Source organism: Thermobia domestica, chromosome 12 (assembly GCF_964235325.1).
Source record: "Thermobia domestica chromosome 12, izTheDome1.hap1.1, whole genome shotgun sequence".
In the NCBI taxonomy this organism is placed as follows: domain Eukaryota; kingdom Metazoa; phylum Arthropoda; class Insecta; order Zygentoma; family Lepismatidae; genus Thermobia; species Thermobia domestica.
This window is the reverse complement of record NC_137465.1, coordinates 226,650,397-226,673,309: the sequence shown is the minus strand read 5'-3', so window position 1 is coordinate 226,673,309 and position 22,913 is coordinate 226,650,397. Positions and strand designations below refer to the sequence as shown.

Below are 22,913 nucleotides of genomic sequence, written 5' to 3'. Positions count from 1 at the left end.
GGACAGGGCAAAAGGTAGAGAAAAGTGGGAGTGTAAAATGAAGGGAAAAAAATGTTGAAGAAAGAAGGGAATGTATGAACGTGTAAATGAAAAAAAAAAAGAATGTAAGTGTAGTGGATATGTATAGAAAGGTCCACTCAACTCTCGTCCTCACAAAACTAACTAACTAACTAACTTTATGGCCTATGGAACCCGGAGGTTCAGTGCCGCGTTCACAAAAGCTCTCCACTGACTTCTATCCTTAGCTAATTGGATCCAGTTTCTACTTTGTATTCCAACCTGAATAGAAACAACTAAGTGAGATCCATCCATCTGCGAGATCCATCTTAATATTATCCTCCCATCTGCGCCTAGGTCTTCCTAATGGTCGTTTTCCGATTGGTCTTCCACTCAAGACTTTGAAAGCGTTTCTACTTTCTTCCATTCTAGCTACATGACCTGCCCACCTAAGCCTCCTAGACTTGACGACCCTAACAATGTTGGGTAAACCGTATAAACTATGTAGTTCCTCGTTATGAAGCTTCCGCCATTCCCCATTCTCGTTCCTCTTGGGTCCGAATATTCTTCTCAGGATCCTGTTCTCAAATACTTTCAGTTTATGTTCTTCCCTCAGAGTAAGCGACCATGTTTCGCAACCATACAGAACAACAGGCATGATTATCGTTTTATATATTTTAAGCTTCAAATTCCTCGACAGAATTCGCGACGACAAGAGATTTTGAACCGAATAGTAACAGTAATAGTAGATGAGTAACTCTCGTCCTCACAGAGCACACAAAACACTATGCACTCGCCGTAACGGCCACTGACGAACCGTCGATTTCTGCCTTCCATTCAAAGTAATTTTCCTTATCTGCTCGCTGCTGACTCCTAGCGGTAGAAAGTGGAAAGATTGGGTAGAAACTAAACATTGCAAATTAACCTTTCGAAGTGCATATCTTACAATAACATAAGTTTATCAGATTTCGCAAAATAAATTTATAAAATCGAGTCCATCATTTTTACCCTCGTTAATTATTAGTAGTTTGAGTAATTTATTGATAATACGTATGTTGATAAGCCTATATAATACACGTCTTGTATAAAAGTACGTATTTAGATATCTATTAGAACAATAAACTACTATATAGTATATCAGTGGCTTATTTAGGAATATGCTTCGGTGGGGGGCTATGCACAACACGAGAATAAGCAATTATGTTTTCCTTTTCGGTGCCGACAAATTGTAATGAAGTTGTGCATATACCAAGTGTATTTCGGGGGAGAAGGGGCTTGAGCCCGATAGCCACCCTCCTAAATACGCCACTGTAGTATATATTCAAATCCAAAACGCGGCGACATTTTGTCACTGAAAAAGAAAACTAGACATATTACTTTCAATAGCTTAGGGTCCCATCAAACCTACATCATGCACTGATGGGCATAATTATCATTTTGAATATTTTAAGTTTCAAATTCTTCGAGAGAATTCGTACTGAATAAAAAGTTTACATTGAATAATATGTATACTTGTAGCAAACAATAGGTGTGGCAATGAGAAATCTTAGCCAATGGAAGAAAATGACAATCAGAAAAACGAGCCAACAATGGCTTACCAAGGAATGTTCCAGCGATAGTGTGTGGAAAGTCTTACGTTATCTCTTCCATTCAAATTAGAACACCTTATATTTTAATTCAAATTGCAATTAATAGTCGGAATTATTATTACCAAGATATACGTATGTATAAAAAGGGATTGATTTATTAGTTCGTGCCGTTTAGAGCCAATGGTTACATGTCTTCTTTGAGGATTGAACTAGTCATATAATGGATCAGGGGTCCATTGTCCTGCATTATTCATAATCTGCTCCCAGCTTTCAGGCAATTGTTGGATGCCTCTACGGGCGTATGCGTCCCCCCCAATATTTTGAAGTACAAAATATTCAGTATTAGCCTATATTCTAATTTAATTCATTTTCTAAGGACAGAATAACTTATAAATAATAATAATTATATTTATTTGGGAATATAATATTCAGGCTGTGAAACGATTATAACAGAGTTCAGAGTTCTTAGGGGGTCCATGAAGATAAGGAGAAAGGTAACAAATGGAATCGAAGATAATAAACAGGTTGGGCTAGGTAGTACCATTTAAATCACTTTCTTTGATGTCCCCACATTTTACATGTCAGAGAAGGAGCCGATTTCTCTGTAAATTTGGGGGCCCATTCAGATGCAGAAGGCATATATGAGGATTTTACGACAAATTGCATTCAAATTATGCCAAATATTGTACATTCTTAAATACAATAACGGGGGTGGCACATGGGCTTTAGGGGGGCCCGGGCCCCCTAGGATCGGCGCCCTTGGTCAGAGACGCTAGTGTGTGCCTCTAAGAAGATGAAGAAAAATAACTTGGTGGCTTGGATGCATAGAGCTCATCAATGTTTTAGACCTCAATTTAGAGCTCATCGTTTACGAATAATGTGCCATGGAGTACATTCGACAGAAACCGGAAAAGATTGTAATCTGTAGGAGCCACATCTGAAGAGTACACCGGAAACAAAACCCTTTCACTTTCATTGATGCTGCTGAATAGCAGCGTTTGTTACGTATGTCAAATGCGGTCTAGCGCTGCTCATGTGGAGGTAATAACGTTATGTCATTTATTCGGCATTTTTTCTTGAAGTCCTGCATGAGCACAGGAGCAGTCAGTAAGTACGCCAGAAATTTTTACTTGGGGGGGTGTTCAAAATAAAAAGGGGAGTGTGCTCTCAGAATAATGATACAATTTTTAAACAAACTCAAACAAGAAAACAGTATGTTTTGTTACGCAACTATTACAATACTACTACTACTACTACTACTACTACTACTACTACTACTAATAATAATAATAATAATAATAATAATAATAATATCAGCTCTTCGCAGCGGTAGGTTCAATAAAGTAGGTTCACACATTTGAGCATTTATTATTATTATGAAACTAAGTAATACAGTGAAACCTCTCAAAACGGACATCGGTGGAACCGATTATTCGTCCGTAAATGAGAGGTGTCCCTAAAAGGAAGGGTTCTCTCTCATAACACCACGCCACACATATTTATGGCATGGAAGAATAAGAAAATTTGTCCTCTTATGAAGATGTCCACTATTGAGAGATTCCCATTAAGAGAGGTTTCACTGTATTAGGAATTAACCTCCACTATTTTACCCAGTAATTACATGTGAATTGATTACATACGAATTATTATATTTATTATATTTTGCAAAATTCTGCTATTATTTCAATTTATTACCCCCAGCAAGTTTTAGTGGGTGATTTTTTTTTAAAAATATTAATTGGAAAAAAATTCCCTCGTCTCATGCTGAAATCATATTCGTTTAGTAATTAATACTGTACATAGTTCCAATTTCATTATTTTAATATTCTAACCCTGTTGTTTACGTTAATTGCTGTTATATTATTTGATCTCTTAGTCTCCGTTCCTGCCTTTTCCTGGCTACGTTATTCGTTCTGAATATCTTTCATAAGAAAACTATTCATTGATTTAGTTGTTTTCCAGAAATCCAGGTTTTCAATTTACAAATATTTTGTATCTTTCTGTTTTGTCTTCTTTATGCCCTGATTTTATTATTCCCAGGGCTCATAGTGGTCTGGTCTCTTGTAAATAGTTGAAAAGTGACCAAAAATGGCCAAAAGCACACGAAAAAGTGACCAAAATCTCATCATGCCCCTCTTTTCATTGTCAATTTCTCCATCACCTCTCTCTCTGTTTGTGTTTTATTTCTTCTTTACTTCTTCTTTTTGAGCTTCCTCCTTTCTTAGGTTTTCAAAGTATGCTTTGTAGTTACGGTAAGCAGACTTAGCAGATGTAAAAAGCTTCTGATTAAGTGGAACCAGTTCTGGCCTATTTTCGAATTTCTTCATCCCAGATATTATATTTAACTTCGCATTAAGAGTTCTCAAAAACATGAAAGATTCAAATTCATCATCTACTCTTAAGAAGAACATACAAGAAGCATAACACAAGACGAACACGATGATCCACATAAACACACACACACACAACATTGAACGGAGCGTTAACTATTACGAGAGAAAACTAAAAGATTATTATGATAGAATAAAGAATAGACACAAAAGGGTTCTCAACCCCACCTTGAGAGCTTAAGCATCCACCAACCGTCCACTGTGCTTTAGAAAGAATAAAAGCTGAATGGAGAATAAAGCTGAATGTTTCACATGTGGCAGCAAGTACTGAAGCTTTCAGAAGAGTAATGAGTAACAAGTTTCTACCTTTTTCCATTTGTTTTTATATTTTTCTTAAAAAATAGCCAATGCAAAACATAAATCACACGAAAAAGTCACTTTACCTCTTTAAAAACTAACTTTCAGTGACCAACTTGAAAAAAAAAAAAGTAAATTTTAGTTAAAGAAATGGCTCGTTATGAGCCCTGATCCGCTCAATGAATTTACGTGAATAGAAATATACTTTACAAAAAAATAAGCTAGCGCCAAATGCGTTCCTGCATAGCACTAGACTCAGTCTAAAATATATATAATTCTTACTTCGATCGATCTCTTCATTTCTAAAAACGTTTTGACTACACCCTTCTAACGTCCGTCCGTTGATACACCACTTGCAGAGCACGCTCGAAACCAGCCACAGAGCTTTGGGGTGCCATGAATGTTAGGAAGGGCCAAGTCATTAAAAATTCTCTTACAAATATCTAAATTGTGCATTTTGTATTGAGGTCTGGAGGGGACATGAAAAATTTAGAGAGGTCCAGGCCCTCCAATGGTTGCGAACCTGTTGCAGAGTAGCACTTACGAACTGAATCTGGTATAAGTTTATTACTGTATTGTCACATTTTTCCTTATTGAGGAGGAGGTAGGTGAATGACCGCTCAAGACGTTGCCAATTTCAGTCATCTGCATCTGTCCATCAATCTCTTTTCTCGGAAACGACCAGGAAGCTCAGGAAGGTAGGTATCAGCGGTTTGTTTTGTCAATTGTTTCGATCGAAACACTGCCCGAAACAATGAGATCGTGTGGTTCTCGAAGAAGTACATGAGAACGAGGTCACTTCGTATTTTGAAGTGAAATAAATAAATAAATAAATAAATAAATAAATAAATAAATAAATAAGAATATTGTCTTCTTTGCTAAAAGCTAAACCTTTTTTAACTTGTGGATTTGTGAGAGTATTCCTTTTCCATCCAGGGGTGTGTGTAAAGAAATTTGGAGGGGTGTTAGGGGGGTGTTGGGGGGGTGTAGATTACTCCCTGGGAGCAGTGATGGTACGATTACGAGATAAGAGTTTACTATGGATTATCCTTTCCATGTATCACAAGATACATAATTTGGCATCTTCTGGGGATGCAAATTCTGTTTTGAACTTCGTGTCGTCTTTGTGTTTGGGCTGATCTACTTCTTCCTCTGTTTAAAGTTCATGTATCGAACTTTTCATCTCTGGCAATAATATATGGGTGAAGGGCTGATGTTGGCAACATGGTTCATGATGGCGGATACGCAAAGACCACGCTGGTTCTTGTTGTCTGGACTAAGTCAATGAGACAACCACAAACCCAGTTTTTGAACCTTTCCCATACGTTGAAGATGTCGCAAACAGTTGTCTATCCATTGCTATCTCCGTAGCCAATTCTCGAATGCTTTGACGTGGATAATTGTTGATCAAGTCATTCAAATGGTCCTCATCAAAGTGGGATTGGCGACCACAACGTGGGACATCACTCAGATCAAAATTTTCACTTCAAAGCCTGTCAAGTCATTTTTGGGTGGTCCTTTCCTGAATAGCATACTCTCCACACAATGCAGGTTTATCTGGACCTTTGCGGCAAAAAAATATATAATAATAGTACATGGAAACTTCTAAATATAGTATAGTAAGTGCCTACTCGTACAGTGAGGAAAGAATATTATGATTAATACTGATAGAGGTAGTAACAGGATCCCACTAGCTCTTAATTGAATCAGTTTCCCATTCGTTGTTTTAGTCGACCCCTCAGTTTTTCCACTCCAGAGATGCCCACGTTCAAACTAGTAATTTGTCGTTGTTGAACAGATATTTAAAGTCCTTGGTTACTTGGTTATATTGGAGTTGTGTACAAGTCATCGATGAATAGTAGCTTTCAACAGAAGTGTTTCTTCTTTAGAAGTAGTGAGAACAACCAGAATTACAATGATGTTTATTTGTGATTCCTTTTCCAAAAGACTATCGTAGCAAAACTTGACAAGCTAATCCAAATCTGAATTAAACGTCAATGAAAGACCTTTCTTGACTTGATAGGTCGAGGAATTCGAAGATCATTTATGACGATCTATTCACTTTGATTTATAAAGTTGTAATTGGCAATTAGAGAGAGAGAGAGAGAGCTTTGTGCACAAAAATTTGATAGTAGGATTATGTATGGTACTATTGTGTTTTTCAGATGTAAAGCATCACGGGCAGTAGCCAATGCTGTGCGATATTCCGCGCGGTGTTGCCGGATTTCGGACTCCCCTTTCCCTTCTTGCTCTTCCTCTAGTTGAGATTATTACACATACATTGGCAACATTATTCACAATGTAAATATACTATTCCAGCAAAGTCAAAGATTTTGGCTGTGTATCCTAGAAGTATATATAGCAACTGAATAACATACCTATTAACTTATACCAGTGGAACTGCTAAACGTTCGTCTTCAACACTACTTTCACTATTGTCTATGTCAATTAATATTTCGCCATTGTCTGAATCTGACTCTTGTAAATTTTTTATTATGAGTTCCAAAAATTGTAAACACAAAAAATAATTCTTCGAGCTTCACTTCGTAGCACTTTTTTTTTTTTTTTTTTTTTAAAGAAAATTCCGCACTTGTACTCGGTTTCCTTAAAGACATTGTCAACTATAATTTTGGAGAACAAATGAACTACCACGAAAGAAAGCAACCTAGACACTAATGAATTCTGTTTATGCTAGAAGAGAAGTTGCGTTCCTACACACACAATCAGCGCCTTTGCTTCCATGTCTGTTCCTATAATAACACACTCTTATACTTGATGTAGGTCTCACAACAACAATCCATCTGATTCGTAAGCAACACGATATGGTCGAGTTTGTTTTGGGTTACAATAATTTATGACACCACTCAGACGCCTGGTGCTTTTGCATCCCTGCTAGAGGAGTAAAGAAGGAGCACGTAATTGGCCACACATACGTAAGGTATTGAAACGAAGAAAAAAATCACACTGCGTTTCTTCTGTCGAATAAGGAAGAATCTTGCATGAAGGCAATTTCAAAACAATATTACGAATGTCCCATACCTTCTGTTCTTCCACATGAGCTCCCGCCGGGAATCGAATATATATATATATATATATATATATATATATATATATGAATCAAATTGCAGAGGCTTGTTATTTAATTCGATCGCTTACTATTCTCAAGGGTGTAGAAACGGGGGAAAAGAGGGCATTGACTTTCCAAACTATTTCCAGCCCCGAAATGAGGTTCATCTAGTATATGTTTAGTAAACTTATTTAATAGCTAATGCAAATTAGGAACGTTTTTAATAAAATACGATTTTTAAAAAAAGAAAAAATCATCAATACAGTTTCTGTACCTAATTACAAGGACGCTGATTTCTCTGTAAATTGGCGGGGGGTGCATTCAGATGCAGAAAGCATATATGATGATTTTAAGACAAATTGCATTCAAATTATGCCTAATATTGCAAATTTACAAATAATATGAGGGGGGCCCATATGAAGTTTGGGGGGCCCTGGCCCCCTCCGTCCCCCAGGATCTACGCCCTTGCCTAATTAAAATAACTAACATTAATTATATGCTTTATATTCTTATTTCCCTAACTGGACGATCACCGTGTGAACTCACTACTATATTATTGCATAATAATATCTGAGTTGATATTTTTTCGAGTTTTTTCCCCCTTTAGTATTTTAATCTACATTAACACAAAGTCAGATAAACAGACTGCTAGAAACAGCATTTGTTTTCTTATGAATAGCTTATTGATTTATCTCTTACAATCCGCTTTTCAACTTCAGTACTGTCAAGATCCGTCTTTTGTTAAGGTAGCATCGAGCAAACATAATATGTGTATAGTATACATGGTGAATTAAAATGCTTTCATATTCTGAAAGAGGTCATTTGTTCTGTTTTTAATGTGTGAAAAGCTTTCCTCCCCCTGAAAGTAATGTTCCCCTAGAACAACCTGTTGGTTACACCCCTGATTATCCTTTAATAAAAGTTGAGTTCCATTTCCAAATCGAAGAAAAATCCACTGGAAATTAGACGGGACTCAACGCTCGTTTTACTAATTGTTTTATATGGAAACCTTTCAAAGCGTGTATCATGACAACCAGTTGTTATAAAAAGATGTAGTTTTCACGTATGTGTTCGTAATTCTTTTCTCTACTTCGTAAAGTGAGCAGTTAATGTGCTAATACAATATTTCTAATAAGCGCCTCTGCTATTGTCAAGATTCGCAGTAGCGCGAGAAGTCAGCGTGCAGAACTGCTTGTCGCGAATTGTCAACACCGCTCAAAGCCAATTGGACGCCGCGTAAAGCCAACTCAAGGCCATGCCGCTTCTCATCTGAAATCTGCTGTAAAGTAAAACACACAGCCATTCCTTTGCATTTATTCATGCGCTCATTTGCACTTTTTCTCGAGATTAATTTAGCCTCTCCTATTTAATAACAGGTAGAGTTGGATACACATTACAATATGAGCAATTGCCTTACCTACCTTTCTCTTAGTAGAGGATCAACACCTACTGTTGGTTCATCTAAAATCATTAGCGGTGGTTCGTGAAGCATTGCCACAGCAAATGAAACTCTTCTTGATTGTCCTCCACTGAAAAAAGTAAATTCAAATACGTGCATATACCAGATGTTTCAGATACAGTGTTGAGTGTTCATAAGTAACAAGAGAATGGAGATAAAACGAGGAAGAAAAAAAAACGAGAAAAGTAAAATAATAAATGACAGAGAACGTGTCAAATGAAGCATTCTGGGTACCCTGTAGGGACCTAGAAGTCACCTGAAAATTTTAAATTTTACCGACTATTTAAGAAGACCGTGGAGATGCTTCCTGGTTTTGTATTGTGGTAAGGTTAAATGATGACAGTCTCGCAAATGGTTTTCTACAAAAACTTGAGATATGTTTTTTCGTGATGTTTGCAATGTCGTATCAGAAGACATGCCATCAAATTTAGATTGATCCTCGGACCCTATTAGAGGCAGACTTGTAAAAGAAAGCTGAAAGCACCATTCGATGCACCTTTGAGATTTTTCTACCTCTCTTTTTTTATTGTTTAATCTTCAACTCTTTGAGATGTATATGAACTAGACGTTCTATTTGCGGCATCGGGTATATTATAAAGCTATGATATATAAATAAATATTAATCTTTAAATTTTATTGGATATTAGTCCTTAACTTCTCGCGTTCTAGTAGAGTACATGATATGCAAAATACTGTTATTGAAATGATTTTACGTTTTAAAAACGCTCATTATCCCCGGTTCTTTCTTAATATATTTCAGAAATCAAATACTAATGTTATAATTTATCTGTGTATTTTCTAGTAAGTACATTATATTTACTCAGTAAGTCAGTATTCAGTAAATCAAGAATAGCTTAGGCGAAGAAGACATTTGAACAAAAATAGAAGCTTCTAACAAGGGAAGTTCGGAAGAAAGCGAATTGAAATCTATCGGAGGTAACAAAAAAACTGTTTTGCAATAAGGAACGGGTTTGTTAATTAAAATTTGTCATTATACTGTTCACAATAATGATAAGTTAGAGATGAAAATGGATCACTATTGTTCTTCTGTTCTATGAAGAAATGATGCACCGGACAAATTATATATGTTTTGAATCACCTGTCGAATTTGCTTTTCGCTTTGGTTACGCGAACTGGTCCCTTGACGGATGCAACGTATTTGGACATATAAAATGTTCATGTGCAAGCAAGTCTTTTGCCTGCGTCATTTCTTCATAGGACGGAAGAAGAGCAGTGATCAATTTTCATCCCTAACCTATCATTGTTGTGAACATTATAATGACTAATATTAACTGACAAACCCGTTAGTTATTGCAAAACAGTTTTTTCTGTTATCTCCGATAGATTTCAATTCATATGTCAATATTCGTTGCTAATAATGTTGTACTTAACGCGTTTAAATGCGCATATACTCATTTTTTCCATATAAACTTCCAAAGTTGAATATCTCGAACAGTTCTCAACAACATAGGAATTTTATTAGTTTGTAATCAGCTTGAATTGGTCCTTCAAATGGCATGTTTAGTTTCAATACAGGAGAGTGCTTTCTCCCGAACTTACCTTGTAAATGGAAACATTGACATAGACCTGAAGAAAAGGTTGATGAAAGCGTACGAGGTGTGATCAAATATATGGTGAATAATTTAATTTGAAATATAGTAATAAGCATACATGAGATTTAATTTAATCTCCTTCAAAGTACTGTCCTTGGCTAGCAATGCACTTATCCTAACGTTGAATCCATGGCTGGAAGCCTTTCTGGAAAGCTTTTTTTTTTTTTTTTTTTTTTTTTTTTTTAAGAGCCTTCAACTGCTCTGTCGTGGTACGTTTATCTGGAACATAAAGGGCAACATTCTTCAGTAGCCTAGGGCCCCACCAAAGCTAAATCCAGCTCTGGGTATGAGCAGAAAAAGAAGAGGAAAAACGAAGAATGGAATCCTTCGAAATATGGTCCTATAGAAGAATATTGAAAATTTGGTTAGTGGATAAAGTGTATAATAAAAAGATACTGAAAATGATAGGAAAGAGGCAGGAATATAATAAATATTTTAAAAAGAAGATCTAGGATGACTGGATACATTACAAGCCATGGAGGAATCATCATATTAGATATTTAGAATATCTGAATGGCAATATCTGAAGGAAGGCCGGATCAAATATCTAATACAATATATTTGGAAGAAAAAAGTAACTGGGAAAGTAGAGAGATGTGTCAAACTAATCGAAAGATTGCTGACCTGAGAAGAAGAAACCAGTCAATGTTTTCAAATGATCTTTACTTTTCCCAGTTTGTCATCTAAGCTTACGCCTCAATTTATTTAGAGCCGTATTTTCTATTATAATGGAGAATGTATTGACAACGCAAACTATTACCTTAGTAATATTTTCTACTAAATAATTACCCAGATTCATGCACATCAGAACCTTATCTTCATTTTTAAATATATCCATTTAAGCCACATGGGAGTGAAATGAAACAGTGAACATCCAATTCCTTGTCTACTGGTTTAAAATTTTCCTAACTAACTAACTAACTCTATGGCCTATGGAACCCGGAGGTTCAGTGCCGCGTTCACAAAAGCTCTCCACTGACTTCTATCCTTAGCTAATTGGATCCAGTTTCTACTTTGTATTCCTATCTCTGCGAGATCCATCTTAATATTATCCTCCCATCTGCGCCTAGGTCTTCCTAATGGTCGTTTTCCTATGGGTCTACCAGTCAAGACTTTGAAAGCGTTTAAAATTTTCCTAGTTATGTTAAGTAAGGAGCTAGAATTTTTCTTTTGGGAGAATAATTAGGCAGAAGAAACTAATTTACTGCAATAAAGATAAATATTGCGTGTGTTCTAATATCTAATTATTATGCTTTGATTAGAACTTTGAGCACAGTAATTAGTAAGGTATGAGGATTGCTATGAGTACTCCTTATCTGAAACTTAATAATCACAGATATTTTTTGATCTCAATGTTCGAAAAATTTAAAGTATTATTATATCAAAATAAAAGTAGTCAATATTTACTACTACTAAGCATAATATCGTCACATGAGAACCAGACGAACCTAACTCCATTTTCGTAGGTTTACACGCTAGTGGACAAAGATATTATTTTTCTTAGAAAGATGTGTTTTTAATAAGATGATAATTGAGCTACATTACAATAGATGATCGACAAATAGAACAGATGGCGTTACGTTCCATTTACACCAAGTGGGGCTTTCAAAATTAGGTCCAAACATGAAGGAAAGGAAAACCGGATTTTTGGAGTTATGTTCCTCTGGTTCCCATACGACGATATAACATCATTTAATCCGATCAAATGACATTTTCTTTATTTACATATAGCTTTTCAAATTTAAGATAATTAACAATGGCAATTCCGATCAGATTTTTATTAGTACTTTTTTATATTACTTAATTGTTTATTAGAGTTCATTATTTTATTTTAGTGACTAAAATAAATATGTTGTTACTTTAAAGACACCATTAGGCACTTCATATACTTTTAAAACTAGTTTATTGTCTAATCACCACACAATAAACTAAAACTTGAGAAACAGGCATATTCTTAAATGGATCATTACTGTAAACTCAAGTATCGTACCTGAGAGTTTTCACTAAGCGTGAAGCACTAGGAAGGTCAAGTAATTCCAGTAAAAAAGTAATTCTTTCAGAAATATAAGATCGCTTTAGACCAAATACACATCCAAAAAAGTACAAGGTCTCATGAATTGTAAATGCACCATAAAGAGCCAATTCCTGTTGACAATACAAAAAAGATAATAAAATTTACTCTAAATATGTTAAAAATACTGAAAGTTGAAAAGCATCAAAATGCTATGATACTGTTCTTTCTGCATATTACCTAGATATATTTACAATAGACAAATTTCGTGGCTTGAGTTTTGCAATATACGTATTTTACGATTAGAAAACTTAGCACTTTGTCCTACTTACCCCAATGTTGATAATGTATTGAAAACAGTAAAACACTAAACAGTAATTAATTACATTACGTAGATATATAAAGTGTTCACATGCAAATGCATGCGGTAAAAAAATGTATTCTAAACATTGTCATGTTCAAAATTTCAAAAATGTTCCAGAAGGTGAAATTTATTTTGTAAATATGTGAATGAGTTGATCAATCAATTTACATCCTGACTAAGAAATGAAATGAAATGAAATCTTTATGTTGTTTTATGTCCCACGATTATGCCGCCTAGGCTAAAGGAGATGCTGATGATGGGTATTAAATGAAATGGTGGAATGAAGAAAGTGGGAAGAAACGGGAGAAGTCTGAGAAAATCCGCGAACAGGGTTGTTTGTCCATCATTTGACGCGAGCTGAGATCGGACCAAGGAACCCATGCAGCAGAGGTGAAAGCTCTACCACTGAGGTAAAAGCTCTACCCGGTCCCTCTCCTGACTAAGTATAGCTCCTGTTTTAAGAAAACATTTTAGAATACAGAAAACTAGTGATTTTAACGTTTCAATTCAAAAGATATTGGTAAGATATATTATCGTATGATTCTACTGATGCAACATAGATATCCTTGTGACAATTATGCATACTTGTATACAGTGGTGCCCACCTCCCTTATGTCCATGACGCACCCCCCCGCAATTGTCTATCCATAGGTGTTCTTCCATGAAAAAAATCTTTTCAATTAATTTTTACACCCCCTCAAACATATTTATATAGATTTTTAACCCCCAAATATTTCAATGACGCAGTTTGCGTCATAGCCCCCCCCTTGTGGGCACCCCTGTTGTATACATTATTTTCTTTGTATTGTATAAAAAATATGAGAGGAGTATCATGAACCTAGTAGGCAAGGGCGCCGATTCTGGGGGAGGGTCGGGGGGCGGACCCCCCAAAGCTCATCTGGGCCCCCTATTGTATTTTTGAATATACAATGTTTGGCATAATTTGAATGCAAATTGTCTTAAAATTCTTACATATATACCTTCTGCATCTGAATGCCTCCCTCCAAATTTACAGAGAAATCAGCGCTCTTCCTAATAGGGGACATCTTTTTTTTGGGTACAATTTGTATTTTCCAGGAAACTTTTGGTGGTAGGGTTTAAATAAATTTCATGACGTTATTGAATATCACATTTAGGAGAGGCAACATTATTTATAAGTTAAAATTAAACAACTCTTCCACTCTCGTATAAAAAAACCCTCTTATTTCTTGTTTTTATATGTTAAGTCTTAGATGCTATTTTCTTTTAAAAAGTATTCCAAATAATACTTATACAAATTGGTATAATCTTCCCATTATAAGAAAATGTGATTTTGTATTTTCAGCGGGGAAATAAATTACAAACATTTAGATTTAATCATAATTACTAAAATTCAACCATGTTAAACAATGAGCACCTGAGGCATATAACCAACACTAGGACCTGGGATGGAACCTCGAAGTTCTGCCGGTTTGAATCCAAACAAAAGAAGATCACCTTCGTCTAGTTTTGTTAAGCCTAATATACATCTAATAAGGGTTGTTTTTCCAGTACCACTAGGTCCAAGCAATCCATAGCTGCAATTGTAGAACATATTTGAAATCACACATTTCATAATTGTATTTCGTAAACACGAATACATTAAGAATTAATTAGTTTTAAAACCAGTACCACCCTTGTATTCTAGAACTCGATTTTATTAATAAATACTTTGATAAACATAATTTAGAACACGTTAAAATTAAAAATCTTATTAGACTGATAATAGTTGTGAATAATATTGATACTACCAGGGTCATCCAGAAAATAAAAACCGTTTAGTTATACAAAGTGAAAAAAAATATTCATTGGTAAAAGCAAGTTACATACCTGAAGCTTCCCTTACTTCTCTACATAATCACCACCTCCATTTAAACATTAAGAAGATGAAGGTGTAGTGTATAAAGTGGAGTGTAAGGATTGTGATATGAAATACAATGGGGAAACAGAGAAAACTTAAGGAATGACTACAGTAAAACAACATAGGGACGATGTGAAGCTAAAGAGAGAGAGAATAATGTTATTTACAAACACATTAAGGAAACAGGTTAAAAAAGTATTGGGATGGTGTCCAAGGGCTGGAAAGGAGGAAGAATAAGACATAAATATGGAAATGAAAGGAAACATAATGGATTAAGAAAGAAAGAAGTGACATATTTATGAACTGGACAATGGACTGTTGAAACATAAGCTGTGGAATAAATTATTGGAGCAAACCGCAGGAAAAGAGAGGATCTAGATTTATTTCTATATACTTTAATAGTGTTACATTTATATTGTTTATATTGTTACATTTAAAATCAGTTTTAGTATGCATATTTTTTTAACATTTAATGTTATATAAGCTATACATAAAGGGGAAACAAGAGGAAAGTTATCTGGAATCAGCATCAAAGCAGTTGGACAGGTGTTAGCCTAAAATAGAAGATAAACAAGAGGTAGACTGGTAACAGAGTCCAGGCAGATTTCTAGTTGGACAGACATCAGTAAAAAACACATCTTTAGAATATATATATATATATATTCTAAAGATGTGTTTTTCACTGAATGTCTAATGAAGATAACACTAAATTGTTGAAAGTGAAGTCAAGAGTTTGTTCTTATATTATTCTGATCAACCCAATAGTACCTTTGGTGTCTTTTACTTTCCGGAATCCAAATTGATCTCCCTCCAACATCTCTTCTATCTTACTTTCCAGTGCCTGTTCAGTACACACGCAATAATCTTTTCAGTATAGGAAACAAGGCTAGTAGTTCTGTGATTATTGTATTTATTTTCCTGTTTTTTCTTAGATAATGCAATCATTGTAACATTGCATCCTGTAGATATTGTAGAAAATCCTTTCTGTGTTATTTACTCATGTAAATCTTGTTAATTAGTGAAATCAATACTTTCATTGTATTGTGTTCTAATGTCTTTAGCAAATCCACTGCTCAGTGACCTTTCTCCTTCGCATGTCTTTGATGGTTTCTGCTACTTCACTTTTTAAGAAGTATTGGTTTCTTTTTCTTATTTATCCACTTCTTCCTCTGCTTCGATAGCAATATCTCTCAGACGGTTCTTGTAACCATATAGATCCTTTATGTATTCCTACCAGATCCTAAGGATGCGTTGGTCAATGACTACGTGATCTTGTCGATCTTCGATTCCAAATGTGCGTATATTTGTTAACTTTGTCTCCCAATTCCTGTGCTTTCTGATATATTACATCATTTCTTTGGGCACCGTTAAAGTTATATTATTTTTTCACATATCTCTCCATGCACTTCTCTCTGACTGTCAATTTCTATTCTCAATTCATTATTCAGCCTTGTATATTCTTTGAAGTCCGTTCTTTTCGCCCTTTTGCTTTCATTTATCTTTTTAATCATCGCTTAAGTTACGCTCCGTTTTCCCTGTACTGTCTTCATCTTACCAATGTTTCTGTTGAGTGTATCTACCAAAATCTGTTAACTTTCACCCAGCTATTATCTATGCTGCCTACCATATCGTCTATTGCACAAAATTTTCGTCTATCTCTTCTTTCATTTCACTGTCCAAACTTCGTAGTTGTCCGAAATTCCATCTTCGATTTCTCCTCCCATTTTTCTTGATTGACTTTAACCATGTTTACCCCTCCACCATTTGTAGATTGTGATCCAGGTCAATCCTGATAATGTCTTTATGTTTTGTACACTATTTCTGAAAGTTGTGATTATAATCGATTATGTAGTGTTTCTTGTCTCCTGAACTTTTACACGTATACAGTTTGGTTTTTCTTTCCTTAAACCGCGTATTCATCGCTACTATATTACGTTTACAAAGGTCGATAAGCATTTGGCCCCGTGCTTTTCTCCTGCCTAATCCAAACCGCACCATCTAACTCACAGTTTATTCTCTTACTTCTTCCCTCTTGATGCAATATGTCACTAATCTCGTCATATATTTCTCCTACTTCATTGTCATCATGGTCGGCTGTTGGCATATACACTTGTAATCACGATGTCCACTGCTTTTAAACTTAGCTTTACAAGCGATCATTACAGCATTCCACTTAGATCATGGTTTTCATATTTCATTTCTTCTTTCTTTCATGACAGCATTTTCGACTTTAAATCCACCCGAATAAAATATATTTTTCTGCCAATTGCACTTCACTCACATCCACTATGCTTACATTAAATTATACATTTTCATTCTTAAACCAAGCTTACATGCACATCCTTTTAGGATAAGACCCAAAGGCATTTCTCGAACCTCTCCAATGCGCCCTCATGGCTAAGCGATTACCATACCCGCCTTTGGCCGTGGTAGACCCGGGTTCGATTTCCGGAGGGAGCTCATATGGTTCGTATTCTACGTTAAACTGCAGGTCCACGTCCCATATAGTCTTGCTGCTGGACAGGACGCTAAAACCAAACCAATCAAAGTTTTCCAGTACTTTTAGAAGGCACTGTATGTAGTGCAATATAATAAGATGTTTACATTGTATACACTGCCAGTTGACACTGTGTACAACATCAGTTTAATAACATGTTTAGCGTATGTACAGAGCCAGTTTAATAAGATGTTTACACTGTATATCCTTTTTTAAAGTATGTATACTTTGTTAATAATTAGCAATCATTTGATATATGTTGACAGATTCGATAATCATTTAATGAAAAGAAAACTTTATTAAAATCATATCTCAAATAATCAACATGAAAAAGTATATTAGGGTGTATTAAATATATGGTTTGATCTACAATTGTATTTTTGCCCCAGAAGTGAAAGAAATACAATATAAATCAAATTATAAGAGAGAATTTCCGAGTGATTTCGTCTCCGCAGACATCTAAGGATGCTTGTAGGATGTATCCAAAGTCAGTTCTAGATCCTAACACTTGTAAATCATGAAGTGCCGCCAGACATCGAAACGGAGAAATATACATTGAATTTGTAAATTCGTCTTCTCAACAGATGTAAAGAAAAGCAAATAAACTACATGCATCACCTTCTACCGCATTCTAATCATACATGTAGTCGTGTCATTCATTCCTTGCAATTGTCAGCATGACGTATGCCAAATCGATTATTTAAAACAACTCCATAGGAGAACTCGGGCTAGATTCCTTTCGAAGAGGATAATTTCAGCAAGTCATGGAGTCTCTAAACCCGGCAAAGATGCTTTGATTTGCGACCAGCGAATTTATCAGCACTGAAGTCACAACAACGAGATGTTGGTATGGAGAAGACAAAAGTGAATTAGTACCGTAGCCGACCATAGTCTTTCTCGTCTCCCCGAGCTGTAATGAAACCTAGATGCACATACGTGGTTTAGTCTTTATCAAGAGGACATTGCCAACGCCGACTTGGCGTCCGTCCGTCCAGAGCCAGAAGTCACGTCCGTCGGTCGTAAGAATGAAGAGAAGTCCATATTGGTCCACTAGGTAGTGTGTTCGTAATACCTTTCCTTGAGTTAATACTTTCTCTTCTACCTCTCTTTCTTCTTTTCGCATTCAATATCTGTATTCGTCTTCTTCTAATTCTTGGTATCATTTAAGCACACCTAGATCCTAGATCCCGGACACTAGATTAAAGTTCAATTAGAATCATTGAACACTGGCTAAAATCCTAAAGAAGTTTGTTGATCAAATGACCATTCATCCCCTCGATGTGAAAAAAATGAAACGAAATATTCAAGTTTTACGGTTATGCCGGTTAGGCTAAAGGAGACGGTGATGATGAGAGATGAGTGAAATGGTGGAATGAAGAAAGTGGGAGGAAACGGGACAACCCCGAGAAAACTAACGAGCACGGTGTTTGTCCACCACAAAGTCCACACGGCGCGAGCTGGGATGGAACCAGGGACCCCAAGCACCGGAGGTGAAAGCTCTACCACTGAGCCACAGCACCCTCCCTCGATTTGCATTTCTAAAAAGAGCCATATTGCTGAAACTTTTGTAAGTGCATACTTCTATCTTTCTGGACATTTATCCGGTACGGCCCTCTAAGTTTTGATGTAAAAAACATGTAGCATATTGTCTTCAAATTACCAAGAGAAAGAAAGAGAGAAATAATCTCAAAGAACTATAAATGTAAATACTGGAAAAGTTTGCTTCCTTTTTTTTAAAAAAAATAAAAAACTCAATGTTTTGGCCTGAGATTAAAAAATAATAAATCTAATAACATGCTTGTAATGCGAAGTTGCTTGAGTTGAGTCTTTGAAAGGATCATAAAATGTAGAATCGGTTTTACTGTTTGAGGATTAGAGTGAAATGTAATATATTGTCATATTTTAATGTATTGATAATCCCAACTATAACATACTATGATAGAGAGAGAAAATAGAATTATTGCAGAGTTCAAGGGTACATTATGGGTGAATAGAAGATTGCATAAAAGAGTCTAAATGTCTATGGTATCCTAAGTTATTACTACATCTCCTTTTAAATGGTAGTAAGAGGGGAAATCAAAAACTTCCCGGAATGTTGTTGTGGTTCTGGAGTTGGGATGTAATCACAATGAATCTTGGATAATACAGTCCCTAGGTTGCGTAATTCTGAATTTAACAAGTGTGAACACGTCTTAACAGGCAGTGTACGAATAGTGTCTAGCTAAACGGAGAAGTGTGTAGTAATCAATTGTTGTAATTTCACAGACCGAGCAATATCAAGTTCATGTGCAAATTGGGGAATATCTGACTCAGAGGGGTTAATAGCCTTAAAGCAGTTTAGCATCATCGGATGTTTGGCTCTTCTCAAAGCTAAAAGTGGGCCTTTTTCGTTTCACCAACGTAGAAGAGATCAAAACCAATGTGACGGCTGAGCTTTGGAAGATACCAAAAGAGGCCTTCCGTCGGAGTTTTCACCAATCATAGGAGCGCTGGAACAAATGTGTGTGTGTTCAGAAAGGGGTGGATCCAGGACCGATTTCTGGGGGGGGGGAAGCGGTGGTTGTTATACTGCTACTTTTAAGGCCTCCAAACTTTGGGATGGGTTTTATTTATATATATAAAATAAGAAAGTTTCCTCTTCTGGGGAGGGGCGATCGCCCCGATCGCCCCCCTGGATCCGCCCCTGGTTCAGAAGGTGCTAACTTAGAAGGCGATTAAGTAAATATGTACTTATATTCTGATAATTAAAGAGCTACAACAGAATTCCGGGAATTTTTTGACTGCTACTCGTATGTTACAAATCATATATCCTGTGTATTATCTGTCTTGTATGTAGATCCTTATAGAAACCTCGTATTTAATACTATTCTATTAAAACTAATAAGCACGTAACAATAGTGAGCTTCTGCTAATAAGTGAAGTTTGAATTGAAAGCATATTACACTCACATTTGCCCACATTCTACTCTCATATTAAGTCCTGAGAGCACAAGAACTCGTCGTCTTCCGTAACACTTATGAGCATTTATTACTTGTATACAAGGAACTGTTTTATCTGGTGCAAGGGATTTCCACTTCTTCTGTTCTGGAAGGTCTTTCGGTTTGGTATTATGTCTATCACTTGTCTCCTCCATTATGTTCTCTTAAAATAAAATGTTGAACAACTAAAGGGCTCATCATTGGATGGGCACGAAGCTATAGAAAAATGCACCCTGAAATAATAAATGATTATGTATATTTTAATACATATCAACATACGTCTCACCATACTAGAAAATAAGAACAAACAAAATAAATAAAATATTTTGTGGAAAATTACAAACATAAATATTTGTTTACATTGGTCAACATGTGTTTCACGTTTCCTAAATAATAAATCGTCCATTCTGTCTTTGCAAATAAGTTACTTTACGCAAATATATACTTACTATGGCAGTCAGAACTCAGAATATACTAATGTAATTCCTTGATATTTCTAACGAATATAATAGAAATTACTTGTTTTCCAAACGAGTCAATTAGCCTATATCTTAAAGTAAAATATTGCCCTTCGGTGCAACACTTTTTATTTATTTTAATGATACATCAAAAGAAATATGTTTGCGCAAATTATAGGAAGGATGGTAATCATCATAAAAAAATATTACAACTTCTGAAAGTAGTGTATGTCAATATCTAATAAATATAAATAAAAAAATAATATTTTTTCTATATTCGGAAGTTACATATTATTATTAATCTTTAATGACATTAACATTAATACTTAAATAATGAAGTTAGTAGTACTTGGAGGTCTTGGGACACTTCGCCTGCAAACAATTTACGCCAGGGATACCTAATTAATAAATAACTTTTGAGAGGGGTACATTGGTCTACCGCCTTTACTCTCGCAGAAATGCGTAGGTCCTCTCCTTGAATTTTTTTTGAAGGAATTCACAGGACCACCTCTTAAATTCTGAAAATTCCCAAAACTAAAAAATGGAATCTTTGAATGTTTGGGTAGTCTATCTCATTTCTTTCTATAACCCTATGCATAAATCCATTCTCTTTCAGAGACACACATACTACGGTGCGCCAATCGAATTTTGGCAGTGGAACATTGATTCAGCCCTTAAATTTGGGTGTAGTAAAAAAAAATTAAAAAAGTGGTAATTGTTCTATAGGATCAAGGGATGTAACTTTGTAAATGTGTGCGTTCCTCCTTATCCCGTTCTATGGGTAAAAAATTGCCAAAAATATACATTATCTATACCTTTTCTACATGGGTGATTTTGTTTTATTTATTCCCCAAGATGAGGATTTATTACAGCGTGTGATCATATAAATAGTACATCTGTGTGATGAACGTTTGCGGGACTTGAATTAACATGGCGGTAAGTGGGAAAAGACCGTTTTTTTTTTTTTTTTTGCCTCTACTGGCCAACGGACTGTAGTGCACCACAATTCTATTGGGGAGTATCGTACTACTCATGTCAGTAAGCTATACACACTGGGCTATCTGTCGATAATGGGAAATATCGGGAAAAAGTGTCAAGGAATCAAATAAATCAGACGTCAAGGCAAAAGTGCGAGACGTATGAAAAACAAACGTTGTGCGTCGAAATCAGCATGCTGGAATGAGTACAAGACATACCTTTGCCCTTAGGAAATGTAAGGCAAGATTTCAAAACAATCGTATACAGCTACCAAATGGAACGTATTACCAAACGAAACAAGAATCTTTCAAGTCAATGTAAAAATCAGGTGATGAGCAGAAAGATTTTGGTGTTGTCACTGTGCAAATACAGATATCATATATCAGTAATACATCACAGTATATGCCATTAGGTCAATCCATAGGTATATTATCCTTTAACCTTAATTTTGGCCTACCTAAAGCCCTCTCTCTCGCCGTTTAGAACGCAATAGAGTTCGCTTATAGTTGCCATGAGTGTAATATGTATTAGTCAATGTAGACCTTGTGGTCTTACTATTTGGTGAAATACAAAAATACATTTAGTCTAGGTAAAGGTATGCATTATGTTTGCCATCAAATACCACAAAGATAATAAAATCATGACGCCCAAGAGGTGAGTCATGTTATTTGCAAGGAAAATACAAGCAAATAAGATATATGCAGGTGTTGTTGAGAATCCTCTGGAAAAGACCCAAATGGATGACGCTGAATCATGGTGCAGAACAGTACGGAGTGAGGGAGGCACATGTAGAGAAAGTAAACTGCAAACTTAATGATTTCAACAATTTTATAAAGACATATGTAATGAAAATATGGACATTCAAATGGGGTGACTGACACATAGCGTGGAACGGTACGGAATATAACAAGTATAAATTGAAAAATACTTATACTGCAACTGATTCTACTTGTGCGCGTGGTGCTCGATGTGTGTTGCCAGCTTTTGCGTCGGGTATTGAAACACTAAATTTTTCAAGGGGCGCGGTGGCTCAGTGGTAGAGCGTTCACCTCCGGTGATTAAGGTCCCTTGTTCGATCCCAGCTCGCGCCGTGTGGACTTTGTGGTGCACAAACACCGAGCTCGTGGGTTTTCTCGGGGTTCTCCCGTTTCCTCGCATCTTCTTCATTTCACTCATCTCTCATCATCACCGTCTCCTTTAGCCTAACCAGCATAACTGTGGGACGTAAAATTTAACGATTTGATTTATATTCAATTCAAGTAAATCTCAGTTTTATAAAATTAAATTACACTAAAGAGAACTAAAAAGAATGCTTTCAACAACCAGCAGGTCCACT

At 35.8% G+C, this 22,913-nt stretch overlaps 1 protein-coding gene across 3 annotated transcripts in view; it reads right to left on the bottom strand.

The window, feature by feature from the left end:
* The window catches only part of LOC145667071 (ABC transporter G family member 20-like), a 112,175-nt gene that overhangs the window by 85,778 nt on the left and 3,484 nt on the right, over window positions 1-22,913 (bottom strand). For 2 of the 3 annotated variants that reach the window (XM_081734775.1, XM_081734773.1), the window contains exons 2-5: window positions 20,112-20,374; window positions 14,184-14,343; window positions 12,403-12,557; window positions 8,762-8,869 (exon numbers count right to left, since the gene is read on the bottom strand). In XM_081734775.1, coding sequence (XP_081590901.1) covers window positions 8,762-8,869; window positions 12,403-12,557; window positions 14,184-14,343; window positions 20,112-20,296 — 608 coding nt within the window. In that variant the 5' untranslated portion in view covers window positions 20,297-20,374. Of the gene's footprint in view, window positions 1-8,761; window positions 8,870-12,402; window positions 12,558-14,183; window positions 14,344-20,111; window positions 20,375-22,913 lie in introns of those variants that run through there. The other variant, XM_081734776.1, reaches the window with a different exon arrangement.